We start from the raw sequence: 19,797 nt of genomic DNA on the forward strand, positions 1-19,797 counted from the left end.
GAGAGAGAGAGAGAGAGAGAGAGAGAGAGAGAGAGAGAGCACAACACAAGAGACATAATGGTACTTAGGAGAAGGCCTATCTTGCTCATTCCATTTTAGAAAAATAGAAAGCCAACAAGGTCAAAGTGAATTCCTGTGGTGTTCCTGCTGTGGTGTTCCTGGCTCTATATCAGGGACACATTTCACATTTGATCCAGTACCCAGACAATGGTCTCAGATCACCTGGACTTGGACATTGATTCTAACACTAATTGGTTATGTAATCTTGGACAAGTTACTTAGCATCTCTTTGTCTCATAAAATAGTTTCGAGTGACAGTGAAAGCCAGCTGAATTAAACCATGAGATACCCAACTTTGCCCAGTGTTGGGCCATGGTGCCATGGTGTTGGGCCTTGTTAAGGCTTAGGGGAGCTCCCTGCCCCTACTTGCCGTGGATGCCTGCTGTTGATGTCTGTTAAATGCATGGGTATAATAGCAGTGTGTCTCATGTGGCTGATAGATAGACTTTTGTTCATGCCAGAGCCTAGGAAAGAATAGGTGCTCGACAAATACATACAGAGAATAAATGGATGAAAATATAAATGAAAAGTGATGTAATTTATTCTCTAAGTTCAGATTAAGCTCCCCACCCCACCCCACCCCCACCCCACTATAAACAGTCTGCCCCATCACGTTCGCTGTCTTTTCTGGCTTTGCTGTTTGGAGTTTTGCTCTTTTGTTTTGCTGGAGTCCTTTTGAGACAGGTCTCACTCTACCGCCCAGTTTGACTCAGAACTCACTGTTTGACCCAAGCCGACCTGGTCATCGTGAGAGTCCTCTTGCTTCCACATTCTAGTGCTGGAACTCCAGATATGGGCCACCATGCCCAGTTCTGGTCTTGTCACCCCACAGGAAGAGCTGGAGCTGCATCTGGCCCGGTTCCTAGCCACGCAATCCTCAGTTCATTGCTGAGCATTTGAAAGTTTCCATTTCTCTAGCCACTCATTCTTGGAGCCAGGAGTCATTCTTGATGCCATCTTCTTCTCAGCACCCTCCCCTGCCCACATTCAACCCGTTGCCTGATCTGAGATTCTCCTCATAAGCACCCCCAGATCAGCTAAGGCAGCTCCATAGCCAGCAGCCCTTCCTCATCTGTCTCTGCCTTGAATCGAACCTGGTCTCCCCAGCAGTTGCCACCAGCTTGCCAGTCAGCCATCCAATGGTAGAACACTCACCACCTGCTAGTGGAGCACTCACCACCTGCTAGCAGAGCACTCACCACATGCTAGCGGAGCATTCATTACCTGCTAGATGAGCACTCACCACCTGCTAGTGAAATACTCACCACCTGCTAGTGGAGCGCTCACCACCTGCTAGTGGAGCACTCACCACCTGCTAGTGGAGCACTCACCATCTGCTAGTGGAGCGCTCACCACCTGCTAGCGGAGCACTCACCACCTGCTAGTGGAGCATTCACTACCTGCTAACAGAGCTCTTACCACGTGTTAATAGAGCAATCACTACCCGTGATCCCCCAGGGACACACAGACCATGGATATCACCAAATCTGCCATGGTTATCTGCAACTTTCAGGACCTGCCCTGCACAGTCTGCCTGGCAAGTCCCCAGCAGGCCACTTGAGCCCATTCTGAAGGGCAGCTACACTTTCTCCTCTGTGCCTTTCCATGTGTTTTCTCTGTATCCGGGCCCATGTGTCACAGAAGCCCCATGTGGTGCTGCTGTGAGCTGTGGCTTCTCCTTTGCCTACGAGGCATAGTACTGGCTAAATGCTTCTCATCTTGCCCTTGGCATTTCAGTGGGATGCAGTGGAACTCTTTCTACACCAGGGTATTCAAACGGAGATGGGGCTGGCTCTTCTTTGTAACCACACACATATCCACTCCATGGAGAAAGTTGTCCCACAGTTGCTCCGCTGTTCCCAAAGGGGTGAGGCCCCAGATGGCTTCTGATTTCCCGCTGTAAGCGTTGTCCAGCTGCACACACTCTGTGCACATGTCAAGATCTTCCTTCCACACAGAGGCGGCTGAGTGGAGGGTGTGCTCAGTTTGACTCCGGTGAGCTCAATGGGCCAACATCCCTCATCTGCATTGGCCAGAGCCTTCAAACATTTACACAGTTTGTGAGACACTTTCTTACAAACACCGACAGGCTCATCCCAAGAAAGATCTGGGCAAAGGCAGTTTTCCCCAAGGAGGGGCATAGGGGAGTGGACTATATAACGGGGCTAGTGAGGAAGTGAACCTTGAACTTGGACTTTAATTTGGTTCTAGAGGGGATCCCCATCTGGGAATGTCTACTCAACCCGGTAATTTTGGAGGATGGAGTTAGAGGGGTTAAAGTGAGGTATCCCCACCAAGTCCCCATGTTTGGACTTTCCAGGCCGACACCTTCATCATCGAGGCTGCTGATCTGGGTGTCATCTACAAGATCAAGCTCCGCCACGATAACACCAAATGGTGTGCCGACTGGTACGTGGAGAAGGTGGAGATCTGGAACGACACCAACGAGGACGAGTTTCTATTCCTGTGTGGTCGTTGGCTCTCCCTGAAGAAAGAGGATGGGCGGCTGGAGAGGCTCTTTTATGAGAAGGTACCCCAAGGGGTCCTGGGACTCCCATGCAACCACAGCCTCTCGTCATTTTTCTGCCCAGAGAAGATCTTTAGAGCAGAAGGTGCCAGCGCTGCAGTGAGACCAGGCTGTGCTTTTCCTTGCAGGAGTACACTGGTGACCGCAGCAGCAACTGCAGCAGCCCTGCTGATTTCTGGGAGATCGCCCTGAGTTCCAAGATGGCAGATGTGGACATTGCCACGGTGACAGGACCCATGGCTGACTATGTTCAGGATGGCCCTGGTAAGCAGAGCAGGGAGCTCCTTGGAAGATGAGCAGGCACAGGGAAACAGCTTCAAACCGTTCTCAGACAGGCTGTCGCTGAGGCCCCGATGTCACTGATGGAGTGGGTCTTGAGCTTTGTGCTTCACTGTGTTCGCATGCACAGCAGCCCTGCGCGGTGAGCAGGCAGAGAGAAGCCCTCCAAATGGAGCAACGGGTAGAGTTTTGATGATGGTCTCCTTCATCCACCAGAAGGGTGTTGTCCTAAACTCTGCCCTTACCCAGACTCTCAGAACATGATTTCTGGCCAGGTGACCCGGGACAAATGAACAGAAAGTAGGACCAGCAGAGGAAATCTGCCACCCAGACTGTGATGTCATATGTACCCATGTCCAGGAAAGAGGATCTGAGCTGTTCATTCGGCTCGTGGCCCCTGTGTTTGCTTCCTCCATGAAGCAGTATCCTAACTCTTTGAGAAACTCATTTCACCAATCATATTTTTGAGATAAGGCTGTGCTGTGTTTGTTTCTCAAACATTAATAAACCTGCCTCCTTAATTTAAGTGTGTGAGCAGCCCTATGCCTCCCTCCAGGAGAGCATGGTGTAGGTCTGGGAGGCCAGCAAAACTTGACACTCTTATCTACACCCCACCTTCCCACTGTGTGAAAAATGACAGTCTCCATAAGGCAGCCATCCTGTGATCCCCTGTGGGGATGCCAGGGGAGCTAACAAGGCCTGTATTGGTACAGAGCACCCACTAGTGACTCCAGCCAGGAGAGGCTAGTCCGGACAGCTTTCAGAGAGACACACAACCTAAGCCTACTGCAGTAGGGCCATGTCCCCTGTCAGCTGGGATGACAGGCCAGGAAAAGGGTTCTTGGCTTGTTGATTCCTGACTGCAAATGACAGGGACCTGGAGGCAGTGACCTAAACAACTTCAGCACTTTCCTAGTGTGTAAAAGTTCAAAGCCAAAGCCATCTAAAGCTAATCCAGCAGCTCTGGGATGTCCAGGGAGCTATCTTCCTACAGCCCTCACTCTGAAACCTTCTAAAAGGCTCCTACCCTAAAGGCCACCCAGGTAACCTTCCACGATGAGAGCCGAAGTGCCAGCCACCACATCCACATCCAAAGCAGAATGAATAGAAGGGTGTTTCTTCCAGGAGAGCCAGGCCTTTAAAACAGTTACCCCAGAACCCCATGTAGCAATCACTGACTTACCTATTAGAACCATCCTGAGTGGAAGGAAAATGGATTTTGATTGCCTAGAATCTACATGATCTAAATGAGTCTGCTGACCACACTAACATGGTTTGGTTTGGAAACAGATGTCTCTAGGACTTCCTTCAACTGTGTTACAGGTATAATACACTTTTGCTTATGTTCCCCAATTTACGCTCTCTGTGAGACCTTCCTCCTCAACAGTGGTTGATGTTTCGAGTATATAACCCCCAGACCTGGTGGGAAGTTGCCCTATACTTCCTTGCCTGGTAGGGAGAGATTCAAGTAAGATAATTGGCCAGTAAGGCTTTCAGAAGCTTGACACTCCAGGGGACACAAGGACACTCTCTTGGGTCTTCCCATCGAGCATTACTGACTATCTGATGCCTGCAGAGCAGACACACACCGCCATGAACTTGCAGCCTATCTGGAAGATTCTGTGGCAGTTGGTCTCTGAGCAAGGAAGGAAGGAAACAGCCTTCCCAAGGTCGTTTCAAGTTCCTAAGCCCATAGGCTAGCAGTCTGCCCATGGGGCCTGTTGTGAAGTTAGCTCCACCATCTCTTGCAGTGATTCCCTACTATGTGTCAGTGACCACTGGGAAGCACAAGGATGCAGCCACTGATAGCCGAGCGTTCATCTTGCTCATTGGGGAAGATGATGAACGCAGCAACCGCATCTGGCTGGATTATCCCCAGGGGAAGCGAGGTTTCAGCTGTGGCTCCGTGGAAGAGTTCTATGTCGGCGGCTTGGATGTGGGCACCATCAAGAAAATAGAGGTGCTGGCCCTGAGTCCCCACGATGGTCACTGCCCCCGGGGAGTAAAAGAAACTGGTCAGCGTGTAGGGGTGGGGAGCTGAGAGCAGACAGAACAGAACGGCGACCTGGAGCCCCTCTGAGTTAGAGGCAGATCTCCAGCTTCCAACATCAGTTGGGGGGCTGATGACCTCAAGTTCCCCATTTTCTGCCCCTTTAGTAAAGATACCCTGTGTCCTCATGTTCTCATTGCTATTACCAACTTGTTGGTAACTGAAAACACTCAGGTACATGCACTGTCCTGGATCCGGAGTCTAGCGGGGACTTCTCGAGGCCTCCTGAGATGAAAGCAAAGTGTAACCAGGCCTATGATATTTTCTTGAGCTTTCTTCCTTTTTCCAAGCCAACTAGCTATTGGCCAGATCCATTCTCTTGCTGTTGTAGGAATGAGGCCTTCCATTTCTGTCAGCCCCTGCCTTGAGGTGCTGACCCAAACCAGTCAGTGTTCTTGAGCTAGGCCAGTAGGAGACAAGCTCCCTCGCTCCAAACATCTCCAAATTCTTCCATCCGTAGGTAGCATCCACATTTTCTCTTAAATACCTCACCTTATGAGGTCAGGCCCACCCAGGGTCATGTTTTGATTAGCCCATAGACCTGTTCAGTTTCCTCTCCTCCAAGGAAGGTTCTCTGGCCATGAGTGTCCAGCATATCAGGAGGAAACACTGAGGGTGAGCGCACAAGGCAGGCAGAGGACACTGAGCAGGGAAGACTTCTTCCTCAGCTCTGCCCAGATCCTCACAGGGACGGTGTACCTCACAGCTGGGCCATGACGGAGCCTCCCCTGAGAGCTGCTGGCTGGTAGAGGAGCTGTGCTTGGCGGTGCCCACCCAGGGTACCAAATACATACTACGCTGCAACTGTTGGCTTGCCAAGGACCGAGGCGATGGTGTCACCTCCCGTGTCTTTGACCTCCTGGATGCCATGGTGGTGAACATTGGGGTGAAGGTATGTGTGTGTGTGCAGGTGTGTGTGCGTGCGTGTGTGTGTGTGCCCGGCGAGCGGGAGACACAGGAGAGATGAAAATGAGGGATGTGGCAGAGTCGTCTCTGGGGTAACTGACAGAAGCTGTAGCCTGGAAAGACAGTTGGACTCACGTATCTCAAGCCAGGAGATTGCTCTCCTTTGCTCTGCTGCTATGTGACATCAGGGAAGTGTCCTGGTTTCTCTGGGCCTTGCTCTTCTCCTCTGCCACATGAAAATAACATTTTCTTTCACTGCCCGCCCCATGTTCGGTCCTGGCCCAAACCAATGAGATCACTGACAGTCCCTGAGGAGCTTTGGATGGTACCAGCTCTGCCCAGATGTGCCTTGTCATTGGTGGCCACACCCACAGCATAGCAGCAGGGGCAAAGGACACCAGAGACTGGGGGCCTCCAGATCTCACGATATAGCAATGCTGGTCACGTGAGACCCCTTGTAGCTGGAACAGCCAAGAAGACAGGAGTTTTACTTTCTGTCTAACGGGTGGGTTGGGACAAAGTGGCAGGTGGTCAGGGTCTGGCAGGAGGGAGGCAGGAGGCAGATAGCCCAAAGACACACATCTAGTTGGTGATCCAGAGGACCCTGTGTTTCTCTTTCTTCCACATGAGCCGCGGAGCCACCAGTCACCCAGCTCTATTCAGTCAGGTTACCTGTCAAAGTTGCGGTCAAGAGGCCTGCCTGTCCTGTGATGGAAACAGCAAGAGAGGCTTTACTCTGCACCCCAACATCCTCCACAGGAAATCCCCAGCAGAGGAGCAGGGGAGCAGGGGAGCAGGGGAGGGGCACCTTCTGCAGCACAGACATCTCCCTCTGTGGCCAGATGGATGGTGTGGGTGAGCCTGCTGCTCATCCCGGGCTTCTGCCCCGACCCACTTCCCAGCCTCTGTGTGCCTCCGAGGCACGCTCCGTCTCACACCATGCCCTGCGCAGTCACAGCTCCTCCCAGTTCAGTCTGGGACATTGCAGATCTGCATCCCGCTATTCACAGCGCAAAGAAGGCGGGCTAGCCATTTATCCAAACGGCAGGGCCCTCTGGACCGGCCTCTCTTCAGGATACCAACCAGAGTGACAGGAGCCCTGCTTCTGTCTCTCCTTTGAAAATACTCCAATCACACAAAGAGCCGCGTGTCTGTGCGCGGAGGGAATGAGGAACACAGGGAACACAGGGGCTGGCAGGGCATGGCCTTGGAAGCTGGTCCAAGCCATCAGCACCCTCACTTTGACTTCCTATGTTTCTTGGCTCTATGGATAAGAGCAAGAAAGGACGAGGTTTCTGCCTGCTCCCAGTAATTCCTCAAGTCCTGCCCATCCATGCCCCACAATAGTATCCTGTGCACAACACAGTACAGTCCACAGTCCAAGTTTCCCAATCAGCATGGGTATTAGGCTCAAGTAAGACAGAACGTGGCAGGCTTGCCATCTCTCCACCTCTCCCAGACTCGCAGAACTACTTGTTGGTCTGTGGGTGCCTGTTACGAAGGATGAGAAAGCCCAGAACGACAGGATCCAGCACACAGGTACACCTCCACCCAAGGCTTCCTCCCAAAAAGAATCACCAAAGTGCCTCAATTCAGACACCCAGAAAGCCCAAGTTCAGCCCTCTCTCCAGGGCCTGCTAATAAAGGGAACCTGGCCTCTTAGGAGCAAAATCCCAACTCTCAAATCTCCCCCATGGTGTTCCTTGCTCACAGACATCAGGGGCAAGCTGACTGTGGCAGGACATTGGGGACACTGAGAATCACTCACACGTATGGCCTTACCATGCACATAGTGCCATGCCATACCCATGACACCACACCACACGGATGGTGCCATACTATAAACAGGTATGTACCTTTTGGCTGTACCATACACACATACCTGTATAGCCATTCCACACACATGGTAGGCCCGGCACCAGCACCAAAGGTATTCAAGTCGCCTGTGTACCTCATTACCTGTCATGTGTCATCATAAGGCTTGTCTCCATAGAAGGAGCAAGGACAGGACCGGGATATTTGTATCAGGTCAAAAGTTAGTGGAAGCCAGACCTGGATCTGGGTGGAGCTCTGAATGTTTCCAGTACACAGACACACGTGGATGAGCTCACAGAGGACTAGCGAGAGCCATTGCCTGCAATGCCTCTGTCAGAGCCCCCCCCCCCGCCCCCAGCTGCATGAGTGTGGTGGGGACCAGGAGTGGCCGGCCTGGCTCTGCTTCCTCGGGCATGTGCTAGATTCGGCTCAGAGCCTCAGGACTTGGAGAGCGTATGTCCTCTCCCTGGGGACACTGAGATGGGTTGGGTGGTTTCGTGGGTGAGACCGAGGGTCAGGAACTTGTTCCTCTCACGGTAGGTGCTTTATGAAATGACGGTCTGGACTGGTGATGTGGTCGGTGGAGGCACTGACTCCAATATCTTTATGACCCTCTATGGCATCAACGGGAGCACAGAAGAGGTGAAGCTGGACAAAAAGAAGGCCAGGTACCCAGAGGGGCCTGACCCCTCACCCTGATCACATCCCACCTCCTCTTAACTCGGTCCTTGGCCAGACTGGCTCTGTCCCACGCACTGCACGCCACGAGGCCTCCTGGCTGCCTTACCTCGGTTGTTCTTTTCCAACACTGCTCTCTTTAAAAAGCCAGATTAAATATCCCTCCTCTAGGAAGTTTTCCTTAACTGCCAAAGTCATAGCAAGTTTCCTCCTAAAGAAAAAAGTATTTGATCTTATGTGTGTGAGTGTTTAACCTGCACGTTATCTTTGTGTACCGCTTGGGTGCCTAGTTCCCATGGAGGCCAGAAGAGGGTGTTGGATACTCGGGGACTGGAGTTACAGATAGTTGTGAAATGCCATGTGGATACTGAAAACAGAACCCAGAGGGGTCGGGAAGAGCAGCCAGCATTATTAACTTCTAAACCATCTCTCCAGTCCAGTTCTTTCCTTCTTTTGTTCCCCTGTCTGGGTCTATCAAAACTGTTCTTCTTGAGGCCTGTGTGGTTGACATTACTGTTTCTTGCTCATTTCCTGGTTTGGTCCCATGCACTGTGTGGGTGTGAGATGCCCTCAGTAGGAGAAGCAGCGTGCAGGGTGCATGGAATTATACTTTGGGGACTTTTCTGCATCCAAAATAATTGCAGAATAAAAGTGATCTGTTATTAAAACATCAACAAATGGTTTGTGAGGGTGATGATGGTAGCGATGAAGGTGACGATGGGGCCTGGGCCGCTGAAGCGGTGAGGACCAGGCAGATATTCCTCCCCACAGACAGAACAGCCCATCCCAGGGGTCTGCTAAGGATGCTCTCCTGCCCTCTCTCAGCACTTTTACCCTCTTGTTATGCAATTCCCATGGTGACAGCCTTGGGAATACAATGGCTGATATTGGGTGCCCACTCCATGCCAGGCCCTGCTGAAAGGGCTCTGCTACCTGTTTTATTCAGGGTACACCCTTTACTCTGCACTGTTAGCAGCTCCCATTTATAATGAAGTTCTGAGACACAAGGAGATGAAGTAAACAGTCCGAGGTCACTGGGATTTGAACCCAGAAATCTCGGGAATAAACGAAGCCCCAATGAGAGAAAACAGAGGCTATTTATCTAAAGCTTGCTGTAACAGAAGTCAGGTGATGTCACCAGATATGGTCAGGTGGGAAGATGGATGGTGAAGCATCACTGAGGCGTGGTGAGGCATGCTGAGAAGAGCTGAGCATCCTGTATGAGTGAATTAAAGTCAGAGGTTTCCTGAACTGGGAAACTGGAACCAAATAAGGAAGCCGGTAGTTGCTGAACAAGTGATCATTATGAGCTGGGTGCCAAAGAGGCTGTGCGTTGAGACTTGATGTCTAGGCATTGTCTGTATGGCTGTGTAGCATGTTCAGTCTCTGCTAATCTCTTCTCTCTGCTCCAGCACCAAGCCCACCCAACTCTAATCTCTGGGCTTTTCTCTAGCTGATTCTCTAGTTCTTACATTTCACCTGGTTTGCAGATGCCCAAAGTCTAACTGCTGATTGGAGGGAGGGAAAGTGGGAAGAAGTAAGGGAGGGTAGAAAGGAAGGAGGGAGGGAAAGTGAGAAGGAGGGAGGGAAGGTGGGAAGGAGGGAGGGAACTTCATTCTGCTCTGAAAGTTGGCTCCAGATTCATTTGCTCTCTGGGATCTTTGTGAAGTCTCAGGTGAATATCATCCTCCCCAGATTACAAATGAGGGGTTCCCAGTCCCAGAGAGGAAGGTAAGAAACTAGCTGCTGAGAACAGAACTCAAATGGGATCGCTCTTGGTTCAGGGTTATGTCTCCCAGCCAAGCCTGCTTACCCAGTCTTCTAGGAGCCCACCTGGGGTGCAAAAGATGGGCAGCTGGGGGATTGCTGGGAGCAGCGAGGTGTCTGGTCTATAGCCAGGGCCAGATTACCAGCTTCCTGTCTTCTGCTTCCCATCTCCAGGTTTGAGCGGGAACAAAATGACACCTTCATCATGGAGATTCTGGACATCGCTCCCTTCACCAAGATGCGCATCCGCATTGATGGGATGGGGAGCCGGCCAGAGTGGTTCCTGGAGAGGGTAATGCAGTGACTCCTTCGTCCCTTCCCTGCCCTCCCCTCCGTGCTATTGGGTTCGAAGTGGCCTTGTAATGCAACCGTCCTCACCTTGGGCTTTGGTGTGAATCAGTCAGAGAATGGAGCTTTGTTTGTGTCTACTAAGAGCTGAATTATGGCTGGAGAAGACAGCACAGTGGGCAGAGCCTGGGATGGGGGAAGATCTGGGGAAGGAGATACCTGGGAGAAGGGATGTGGAGGGCTTCTGAGAGAAGCAGACTTGAGACAGCGAGACTGGGTGGATGGTGGGCTTCCAGTCCTGCTATTACACTGGTTGGTAGCTTCTTTCTTTCTCCCTGACTTTTCTCTCTGGAGGAGCCTGAGCCCCCAGGCATCCAAGCTGTGCCCATCCCTGGGTTCCTGGGCAGGCTGAGGGCGTTCTGGGCAGGGACCATGAGAAACTTAGAAAAAGCAGAGCACGAAGTCTTTGTTTGCCTCCATCTCTCCCACACACACACCCCGCCCCATCACACATCACACAACACACAGCACACCACACACCACACATGGCCACAAGCTTCTCTTCTCCCGAGGAAAGAAGGTGTCTGTGTTTCCTCATCACTGTTTGCTAACCTCCCCTGGCCTCACAGGACAATGACACTGAGGACCAGAGGACAGCCATGACACTCACTGTGACGGAGCAGAGGGCTCCCAGTGCACAGCTCAGCTTGCTATGTTTTCATGAGAACAAATGACACAGATCCACAGCTGCACAGGCGTGCTCCTGTGTCAAACGGGCTGGTCCTGAGGTCGGGTGATACCACCTCGCACAGTGTGAAAACTTTCTGTAACTGTGTAAGAAAACTCCAGAATTGGGGGGGGGGGGGAGTGTGCAGAAGAGCAGGAGTCAAGGTACGGGCCGAAGGCTCTGCATAGGGTCTGACCTTGGCTGTCCTCAGACTCTCCCAGCTGGCACACAGTGCTCATCCACACGTGTCTCCATGTGTAAGTTTCCCCATCCTATTTGTTTAGGACCCACCTTGCAACCTCATCTTATCTGATTACAGCCCTAGCTTAAATAAGGTCGCATTCCAAGATTCTGATGATTAGGACTTCACTATACACATTCAGGATGGGAGGAACAAATGCAAATCCTTCTGCAAGCTTGTCCCTCATCCACCAAAGGCCATCTGTCCTGGTTCTCCCCAAGCTCCCCTTACCCTGTGTAGCCATTGCAGACTTTCCTTGAACCAGCAATGTTGCATCCACACCAATATGGCAAATGTCAGTGTCCTTCTCCCAGGCAGACATGGCTAGATTCATTTCCTTTTCTCTCACTTATTCAGTGTTTTCTGTACACATTCAAGACATTGCTGTGGAAGCTTTTCTCAGATAAATTTCCAATTTCCAGGTCACATGGGACTTTCAGCAAAGCCCATAAGCAGAGCCCTTCCCACACCCAAAAGTCTGAATCAGGGAGCTTGGGATGGGGGTTCGTGGAATGGTGCCTGGGTAAGAGAGTGTATTTCTATATGGCCCCTCTCCAGATCCTGCTGAAGAACATGAACACAGGAGACCTGACCATGTTCTACTATGGAGACTGGCTGTCCCAAAGGAAGGGCAAGAAGACACTGGTTTGTGAAATGTGCGCCGTCATTGATGGGGAGGAAATGATGGAGTGGACCTCCTACACGGTCTCTGTGAAGACCAGTGACATCCTGGGTACGTTGTGGCCTCCTGCTTCCTCTTCTCTTGCCTTCCACTCTTGAATCATGACTTGCGACTGGCTTCTGACCAGGGTATTTTACTTCACATAACCTTCTGAAGACAAATCATCTCCACAACGTGTCCCCTTCTGTGGAGACAGAGTATTCGCTCCCAGTAGTAGCCAAACTGCTTTCTTCCCTGTCCCCTCACAGAAATGGAGAGGAGAATTTCAGGGACACAGTCTTTGCTTGGCTCAGAACCCTGCAGCTTCCTACCACCGCTGAATGCCTCTCACCCAGGGCTGTGCACTGTGGTGATCTGTGTTTCACAGTCATGGCTCTGGCCTGGAGACTGGGGATAGAACTGTGACCTCCAGGGCCCCCACAAATCTGACAGTCTGGTGGAGCTAACATACCATTAGGCGAGGCCAAGACAGATGTCAGCCAGTATACATCTGGGCAAGAGTCGCAGAAACATCCCAGAAAGTTGTCAAACTCAAATCCAGAAAGACAAATGGAGCCGTCAAGTGACTAAAATGTCCAGAGAAACAGCTTCTAAGAAAGAGAGGACATATCTCTCCTCTAGCCCGGAGGCAGTGCCTGCTACCTCTCCTCCTCCTCCAGTCAAGGCCTCTCTCCAGGGACCATTAGGAGGAATTTGGCAGACTCGTTCACATTTACCATGGATGACTTATTGATCATGGTGGCTCACACTTTTAGCAGAGCAGTTTGCCAAAGAGACTGGGCTGTCAGGGCGGAAATCTCAGGCACAAGACATGGGTCAGTAAATCTGGCCGTTCGTTTCCAGCATTCTCCTCTCTTTTCTCCTCACGGTGGACTTCCTCTTTATTGCTTGATGTTCCCAGTGTCCACAGGCTTTGAAGGCCCTCTTTTTAGCCCTTCATGGTGTGCTGTCAGAAAATAATGAAGTTCATTGGTAGCAACAGAAGTGCGACTGAGTGGCCTCAGAACGCCTCTTCCAGGAGCTCTGGCTTCTTAACAGGGGCCAATGCCTTTCTGAAACACTTCCCTCCCTGGGAACAGGTGCATTTTTGTGCTAAGCATTAATGTTACTCTGTCTGCTGTTACACTAACAGTAATTGCAACACTCAAAAAGAAAGTAAGGGATAGAATTGGACACCTTGTAGTACCAGTGCTTGCTTACTGGCCCTAATGAGAAATGACTCTTAACCAGACTAGGATGAAGGGATCTCAGCAAGACTGGGGCTGAGACAAGTTTATTCAGAGCATTATACTCTTATCAGAAACAGATACAATGGCAGTTGCCAGGATCAATACAATGATAGTTGCCAGGATACGATGATGTTTGCAAGCTATACAAGGTGCATATGATTAACGTCTAAGACCAATTATCCTGTCAAGCTTCTGCATGCTTCATTGACTTTTAGGGAACACAAAGAATCATGAAATGGCCCAGACGCTCCATTGTCTGAGGGAGTGCCTCAGTTTCTTGGGAACTTAAAGGCACACAGTGCCCTAGGAGCTATGGACTCTAACCTGAAAAACCTATGATGCATGCCTCTCAAGGCAGCTAGACCAGGCCAACACCATGGTTCCTAGAAACACCTAAGAGGTCAAGACCTCTTCGGGACTTTCTGATCCTTACCCTCAGTTTCATTGAATTTAGACTCTGTCCTCTTGTGCTCCAGGAGTCTGGGAATAAGACCAGAGCAGAGGGCTTTGTGAACAGATACCAGCTCCTAGAGCCTCACCTATGTATTTCCCAGGGGCAGGCACCGATGCCAATGTGTTCATCATCATCTTCGGGGAAAATGGGGACAGCGGGACCCTGGCTCTGAAGCAGTCAGCAAACTGGAACAAGTTTGAACGGAACAACACGGACACCTTCACCTTCTCTGACATGCTGAGCCTGGGCCACCTCTGCAAACTGAGGGTCTGGCATGACAACAAAGGTAGCTACTGCCTGATGCCAGGGTGCTAAGGGGTAGACCTTCCTGGGACAGTGCTCCCTGGGTCCTCTGCCTCTCTAGGAGAGCAGACTCTGCCCACCCCAGCAGGAAGGCCATGGATCGCACCATTTGGATGTACATCCATTAGAGGGCCTGGCTTCCTAGGCAGCTGTTATATCTGAAGTTTAGTTCCTTTGGCTTTCTCGCTAGGAGGTTAGTGATTCTTCATTTTTGCAATATCAGAGGACAGATTCAAATTAGTTTGGGCGTAAAAATTAAGAAAAAACAGAATTGGGTTGGGTCAGTAACTCAAGTGTAGCATAATTGTTTAGCATGTGCAAGGTCCTGGGTTCTATCCCTGGAACGGAGAGAGAGGAGGAAATAGAGAGAAGGGAGGGAGGGAAAGAGGAAGGAAAGAAGAAAAGAAGGAAGGAAGGAAGGAAGGAAGGAAGGAAGGAAGGAAGGAAGGAAAAAAGGAGTGAGTCTCACCAAGTCTACTTTCCATGGATTTTCTATCAGTCTTACAACCCTGCATTTGAATGTAGGTATATTTACTTATAAATCTAAGCATGATAAAAGCCAAGAAAGAACTTAACTTTTAACTCCAAAGCGCTTAAGAATAAATACTTTCTCCATCACTGTGATGGGTTCCGTGGCCTCCTCATTCCTTTGCCCACCGCTTTGCTCTCTGCAGACATCTCTTTACACTGGCTTTGCACCCGCAGCTTCTGTTGGATATCAGAGTTGAAGGTTCATTGCCTGGCTTACCACCTCCGTGCTTGCCACTCCCCCGAACTCATCTCTAGTGTCCTGACTCGAAACTAGCTTCCCCCAAGTTGTCCGCTCAAGGTCCTCTCCTGACTTCGCTGTACCCTCACCTCCCACAGAGCTGTCCTGCGGCTGTCTGACTCATTTGATTTACCTCCTCAAATCTCACGGCAAGTGATTGCTGACAAATGCAGCTCAGGAGCTGGCTGAGCTTCCAGAAGGAGCAATGTCCCTGGTTCCTTTCACCATGGGGTCACAGTCAGAGCATTTCCCGTGTGACAATAAACTCAGACCAGGCAGAGAAGCTGTTCTTCAAAGCAGTCACGTAGTGATGCAGACCCGCCCAGATGCCACAGCTGTCGGGTTTCCTGCACCTGTTTGGTCACCTGTTTGTGACCTGAACATCTCTGTGTTTCTGGTGGGCCTGGGACTCTGTGAGGTACTTTGTCACTGAGACAGAACATCTGACTACAGCAGGTAGAGAGGATGGATCTATTCTGAGCAGTGTCAGAACCTTCTGTCCGTGGTCAGCCGGCTCCCTGGCTTCTGACACGGAACATAGCCAAGGAGGAGGGGCGTGGCCAAGGAAAGTTGCTCATCTCGCAACAGCCAAGAGAGGCAGAGAGGAATATAGGAAGAGGCCTAAGTTCTCGCCTTCCCATAGCTTCTCCCAAATAACCCACCCTCCTCCACCAGAAAATGCCTGGCAGAGTCCCACCGCCTCTCACACACCTGTTCACATTTTAAATCCATTTATTTCCTGGTGTAGTCAGTTTTAAATCACGGTTAGTCATCTCAGGTGGCATCACAAGGCTGTGGAGAGACACGTTTCCATGGGACCTTCTCACATGTCTGTAGTAAGCCTCTCCTCTTCCACAGAGGAGCCATCACAGAGATCCGAGTTCTCTCCCCGACTGCCAGCTTCCAGGATCCTCCTATATGTTGCTGGCTGGTGTCCAAAGTCTGAATGGATGAATGATACCATCCATGGTCTTGAAGACTTGCCTTCTGCCCCAGATACTTCAAAAGATCAGGCCCAGCCCCTGTCAGGACATGCCACAGTGGCTTGCTCAGTCAAGACAGGTGTACAAACCCCAAACCACATGTGTGGGGGGGGGTGCGCATGCACACAGGCCTCATTAGATAGGCCTATCATCTCGACTGGAGGGGCCAGCATGGAAAGAGAGGGTGAATGTGGTGAGAACTACATCAACATTAGCTCCCCACTAAAGGAACAACCAGAAGTCTCAGAACCCCAAATCCTCCAATCCTCTTCTGCCATAGCCTCCACTACAGAAGCTGCAGCACCAAAGTCTAGTGCCTGAGGAGGAAGGTTTGGAACCCCCAAGCAGCCCAACCTATCAGCCACACAGTGAGATGGAGTTCCTTAATAACCTCCAGTCAGGCCAGAAGGTGGGGAAGAAATTGTGTCAACTAAGCCCATTTCCCTTTTTGTAAAAGGGAAGGCCACACCATTACTGAGAATGTTGAGAAAGGACCACACTTTTAGAGAAATCAGCTCCCTTTGGGAGCCACAGAACTGTCCAAGGTTCTGACTGCAGTGGTTTCTGTTCACTCCAGACCTGAGAAGGGGTTTGTGGCTTCAGGACTAAGTGTATAAGTCTAACCCTATCTACCTATTTATTTCTCATCTATTTTCTCCTGGGGCTTCCATCTTCCTCACTGTGTATTTCTCACAAAGAACCTTCTAGAGTCCTTTTGGATGTTTCTGACTTCATGTTGTACCCTTCCTTCCAACCCGAGAAAGTAGAGGCTCACGTCTCTCATAAGAATTCTAAGTCAAAAAAAAAAAAAAAAAAAAAAAAAAAAAAAAAAAAAAAAAAAAAAAAAGAGATGGCTCAGCTGGTAAAATCTACTTGCCACATTTCAAGAGTCAAAGATAATGTTTCTTTCTAGTATTGTCCAAGTTTACATGTTTCTCGTGTGTGTCGGCGGGGTCTTCTTACTTGGCATGATCAGTCCTTAACGAAATGATCAGCCCAGGCCCTCTACCACTGCAGCTCTAACAACCCCCATGATTGGAATGTCGATATCAGTTACTATATCGTTTCAGTCAGTTCGCACATGTAGCTAAGTAGTTTTGTCAGTTCCAGCCCATGATTGATCAACCTCATTGCTTTGTGCCTGGGACAAGACAGGACCTCATGGCAGGAGTTGTGGCAGAGCAAAGCCTCCCATATCAGAACCCAGAAAACAAAAAGAAGGAGGATTGTTGGGAGCAGTAAGACCCCAGATCCTGAATTTCTTGTAATCCCCTGACCTGAGTGCCTACAGCTGCTCTGAGCACAAGACCTTCAGGAGTTCCTGATGGCAGGAGAGTGGTTTCTGGTGGGTTTGGCTGGGCGGGGCTATCTCTATATAATCTGCCCCTGAACACAATAAAGGGGCATTCTTGGGGAATTCAAGGATGACCCATGTCGCTGTCTCTCTGTCTATGTGTGTCTGTGTATTTTAACCTCCAGCCCCCTTGCCCAAAGCTCACTAACTGGGTGCCAGTGCACAAAGCACAGACACGGAGGTGCAGAGTGTGGCAGAGGATGCTGTCCTTCTTTAACGGTACAGCCTCACATATCTGAGGAAATTCAGCAGGTCCTACCTCTAAAAGGTTCCATAGCCTCCCAGTAGTGCTGCCTGTAACCAAGCCATGGTTCTTTTAGGGAACAGTTCAGATCTAAACTATAGCAGACAGGACTGAAGTTATGGATAAGGCTGAATGAGGGAAGATACAGCTCAAGCAAAGCCAAGCAAAGGTTTAGAGAAATTTGGCTTCAGAGTTGAATATCTAAAGGGAAGGAAGAGGAGGGGTGGAGAAATTACCTCTACAGGTTTTGTGAAGGAGAGGTTCATCTGGGGAACCCCACTGGCCAATGCTCCTGAGACCCCAAGCTGTGATGTACTGGTTCTGACCCCATAGACTGTAGACATAAATGCAACAGAGGATATATGAAGTAGCATTTGCTTTCAAATAGTGAAGCAATTTAAAATGGTTTAAATGTTTCTCTGGGACTAGAGAGGTGGTTCTATGGTTAAGAGCACTTGCTGCTCTACAAAGGACTCAGGTCCAGTTCTTAGCACCTACATGGCTTTCACAACTGTCTATAATGCTAGTTCCAGGGGATCCAATGCCCTCTTCTGACCGCCATGGGCATGAAGCATGCATGTGGTATACCTACATATACAGACACAGGCATAACATACATACAAAATAAAAGTAAATAAATCTTAAAATAAAATGTCTGTTTCTCCCTACAAATTCCAAGATGAGAAGTTTTGTTACACAGTAAAATATTTCAGGCCTGCAATGGAGAGGACAGGCTTCTTTTTTTATGAGTTCAGGTTCATCAGACAAAATGGCTCTTCCTTGTCTCCTGAGAGCCCCTTACCTCAATACACAAAGCCAGGGAAACCCTCTCAGAAAGCCACACTCTTTGCTTTTTGGTCCTTGTTGTCATGTAGAATTGCCTTTTTATTTCTGAAAATTCCACTCCAATCAGAAAATATTGTGGTACATTTGAATTTAAATGGTAGAAACTCTCTAAGAGCATTGTTTCCATTCTGAAGTCTTTCTGTTTTCCTTACACTCTTCTCTTTAATAGCTCCCTGTGTTTGTAGATCAACCATTTTTTTAAAGGCCACCTTGCATGAAGTAATGCATTTGGCCCAAACCAAGTTTTTCATATGTTGATATCCAAGAAATAGTTTCATACCCACAGTTCCCTTTTTCTGCCACATTCTTCTGCATCCCTCAGAATACAGGTTAGTTATCAAGTTCTTTGAGAATTTTCCCAACTATGCTGAATGAAGTTAGATGCAATCTACTCTCCACTCCTGTGCTCTCTATAGATACCTCTATTTTTAGTATGCTGATTGTGATGGTCTTGCCAATTACAATTGACAGACTTCCAATCTCTAAAGGATGGGGTCCTTGTTTGATTGGCATTCCCAGTGCCAGGTTTGTTCTTATAGGTAGCTAATAATTCTGTGAGGGAGTGAACAGGTCAACCTTCTATGCCAGCTCCTTGCAGCTTCTGGATCTGGGATGAATGGCTCCAGACTCTTCTAGACATCATGGAGAGCTCTTCCTCCTTTCTAGGTATTTGAATGCTTTCCAGCATGTCTGATATTTAGTAAAGTGTTTTTGCAAAGGGTAAGAGAGTAGGTGTTGTAGACCCAAAAGTGTTTTCTTCTGCTCCTCAAATTCTTTCTCATCTAGAATGTCAGAGTACAATTATATTTGGAAATGGAATCTTTATGGATACAGCTATAGAATTAGTTTTAAATGACATCATTGTTGATCTAGAGTGGGTTCCAAATCCAAAGATGATATGTGTTCCTACAAGAAGAAGAGAGATCATGGAAGGATGCATGGGAGGCAACATGGGATCAGAAATGGAGCTAGCCAGCTGCTGTAGGCCAAAAGACACCAAGGATTGCTGGGAGCCACTGAAGCAAGAAAAGTCAGAGGAGCTTACTCAAAGAAAATGGACACAGCTTATCTTCAGAATTATGGACTCCAGAATTATGAAATGATATGTTTCTGTTGTTTTTCTAAACAACAGTGACTTTTTGTGGTAGTTCCAGGAAAATAAAACAACAAGGACAAACCTTTAAAGACCAATAAAGACTTTCCTGGGGTCCCAGTTCAGTCTTGTGTCTGCTGCAGAGGATCTGCTGCTAGAAAGAGAGCCAAGGTCACTGGGACCTAGAAAAACACAGTAAACCAGGACACAGCCTCATCATGAGCTCAGTGTCAGAGAAGCTAGCTGCCACAACTTAAACACAAGGCTGAATGGTCCAGTCATTATGCTTAAGATGGTATCAACTTTTGTAGGTTGGGTCTCCACAGCCTCAAAATCAATCTTGTGAGAACTAGAGGACAGAAACAAGCCATTCTCTATGCTTGGAAAAAGGAAACAGTCTAGTGTTAATAGAATCATTGGCTGGCTTTGACTCACACTCTGGACTTTCCACTTCATTTCAGTCACAGGCATTCTGCCGTGTGTTGTGATCCCAAGCATGCAT

The 19,797-nt window shown here is 49.4% G+C and overlaps 1 protein-coding gene across 3 annotated transcripts in view; it reads left to right on the forward strand.

Moving 5' to 3' along the window:
• The window catches only part of Loxhd1 (lipoxygenase homology PLAT domains 1), a 137,616-nt gene that overhangs the window by 93,983 nt on the left and 23,836 nt on the right, over positions 1–19,797 (forward strand). For 2 of the 3 annotated variants that reach the window (XM_050151703.1, XM_050151705.1), the window contains 8 exons: positions 2,381–2,590; positions 2,716–2,851; positions 4,618–4,826; positions 5,623–5,808; positions 8,178–8,305; positions 10,257–10,374; positions 11,897–12,071; positions 13,804–13,989. In XM_050151703.1, the coding sequence (XP_050007660.1) occupies positions 2,381–2,590; positions 2,716–2,851; positions 4,618–4,826; positions 5,623–5,808; positions 8,178–8,305; positions 10,257–10,374; positions 11,897–12,071; positions 13,804–13,989 (1,348 nt within the window). The remainder of the gene's footprint in view (positions 1–2,380; positions 2,591–2,715; positions 2,852–4,617; positions 4,827–5,622; positions 5,809–8,177; positions 8,306–10,256; positions 10,375–11,896; positions 12,072–13,803; positions 13,990–19,797) is intronic. The other variant, XM_050151704.1, reaches the window with a different exon arrangement.

This window comes from Alexandromys fortis, unplaced genomic scaffold (assembly GCF_014885135.2).
Source record: "Alexandromys fortis isolate MF-2015 unplaced genomic scaffold, M_Fortis_MF-2015_v1.1 scaffold_71, whole genome shotgun sequence".
Taxonomy (NCBI): Eukaryota; Metazoa; Chordata; class Mammalia; order Rodentia; family Cricetidae; genus Alexandromys; species Alexandromys fortis.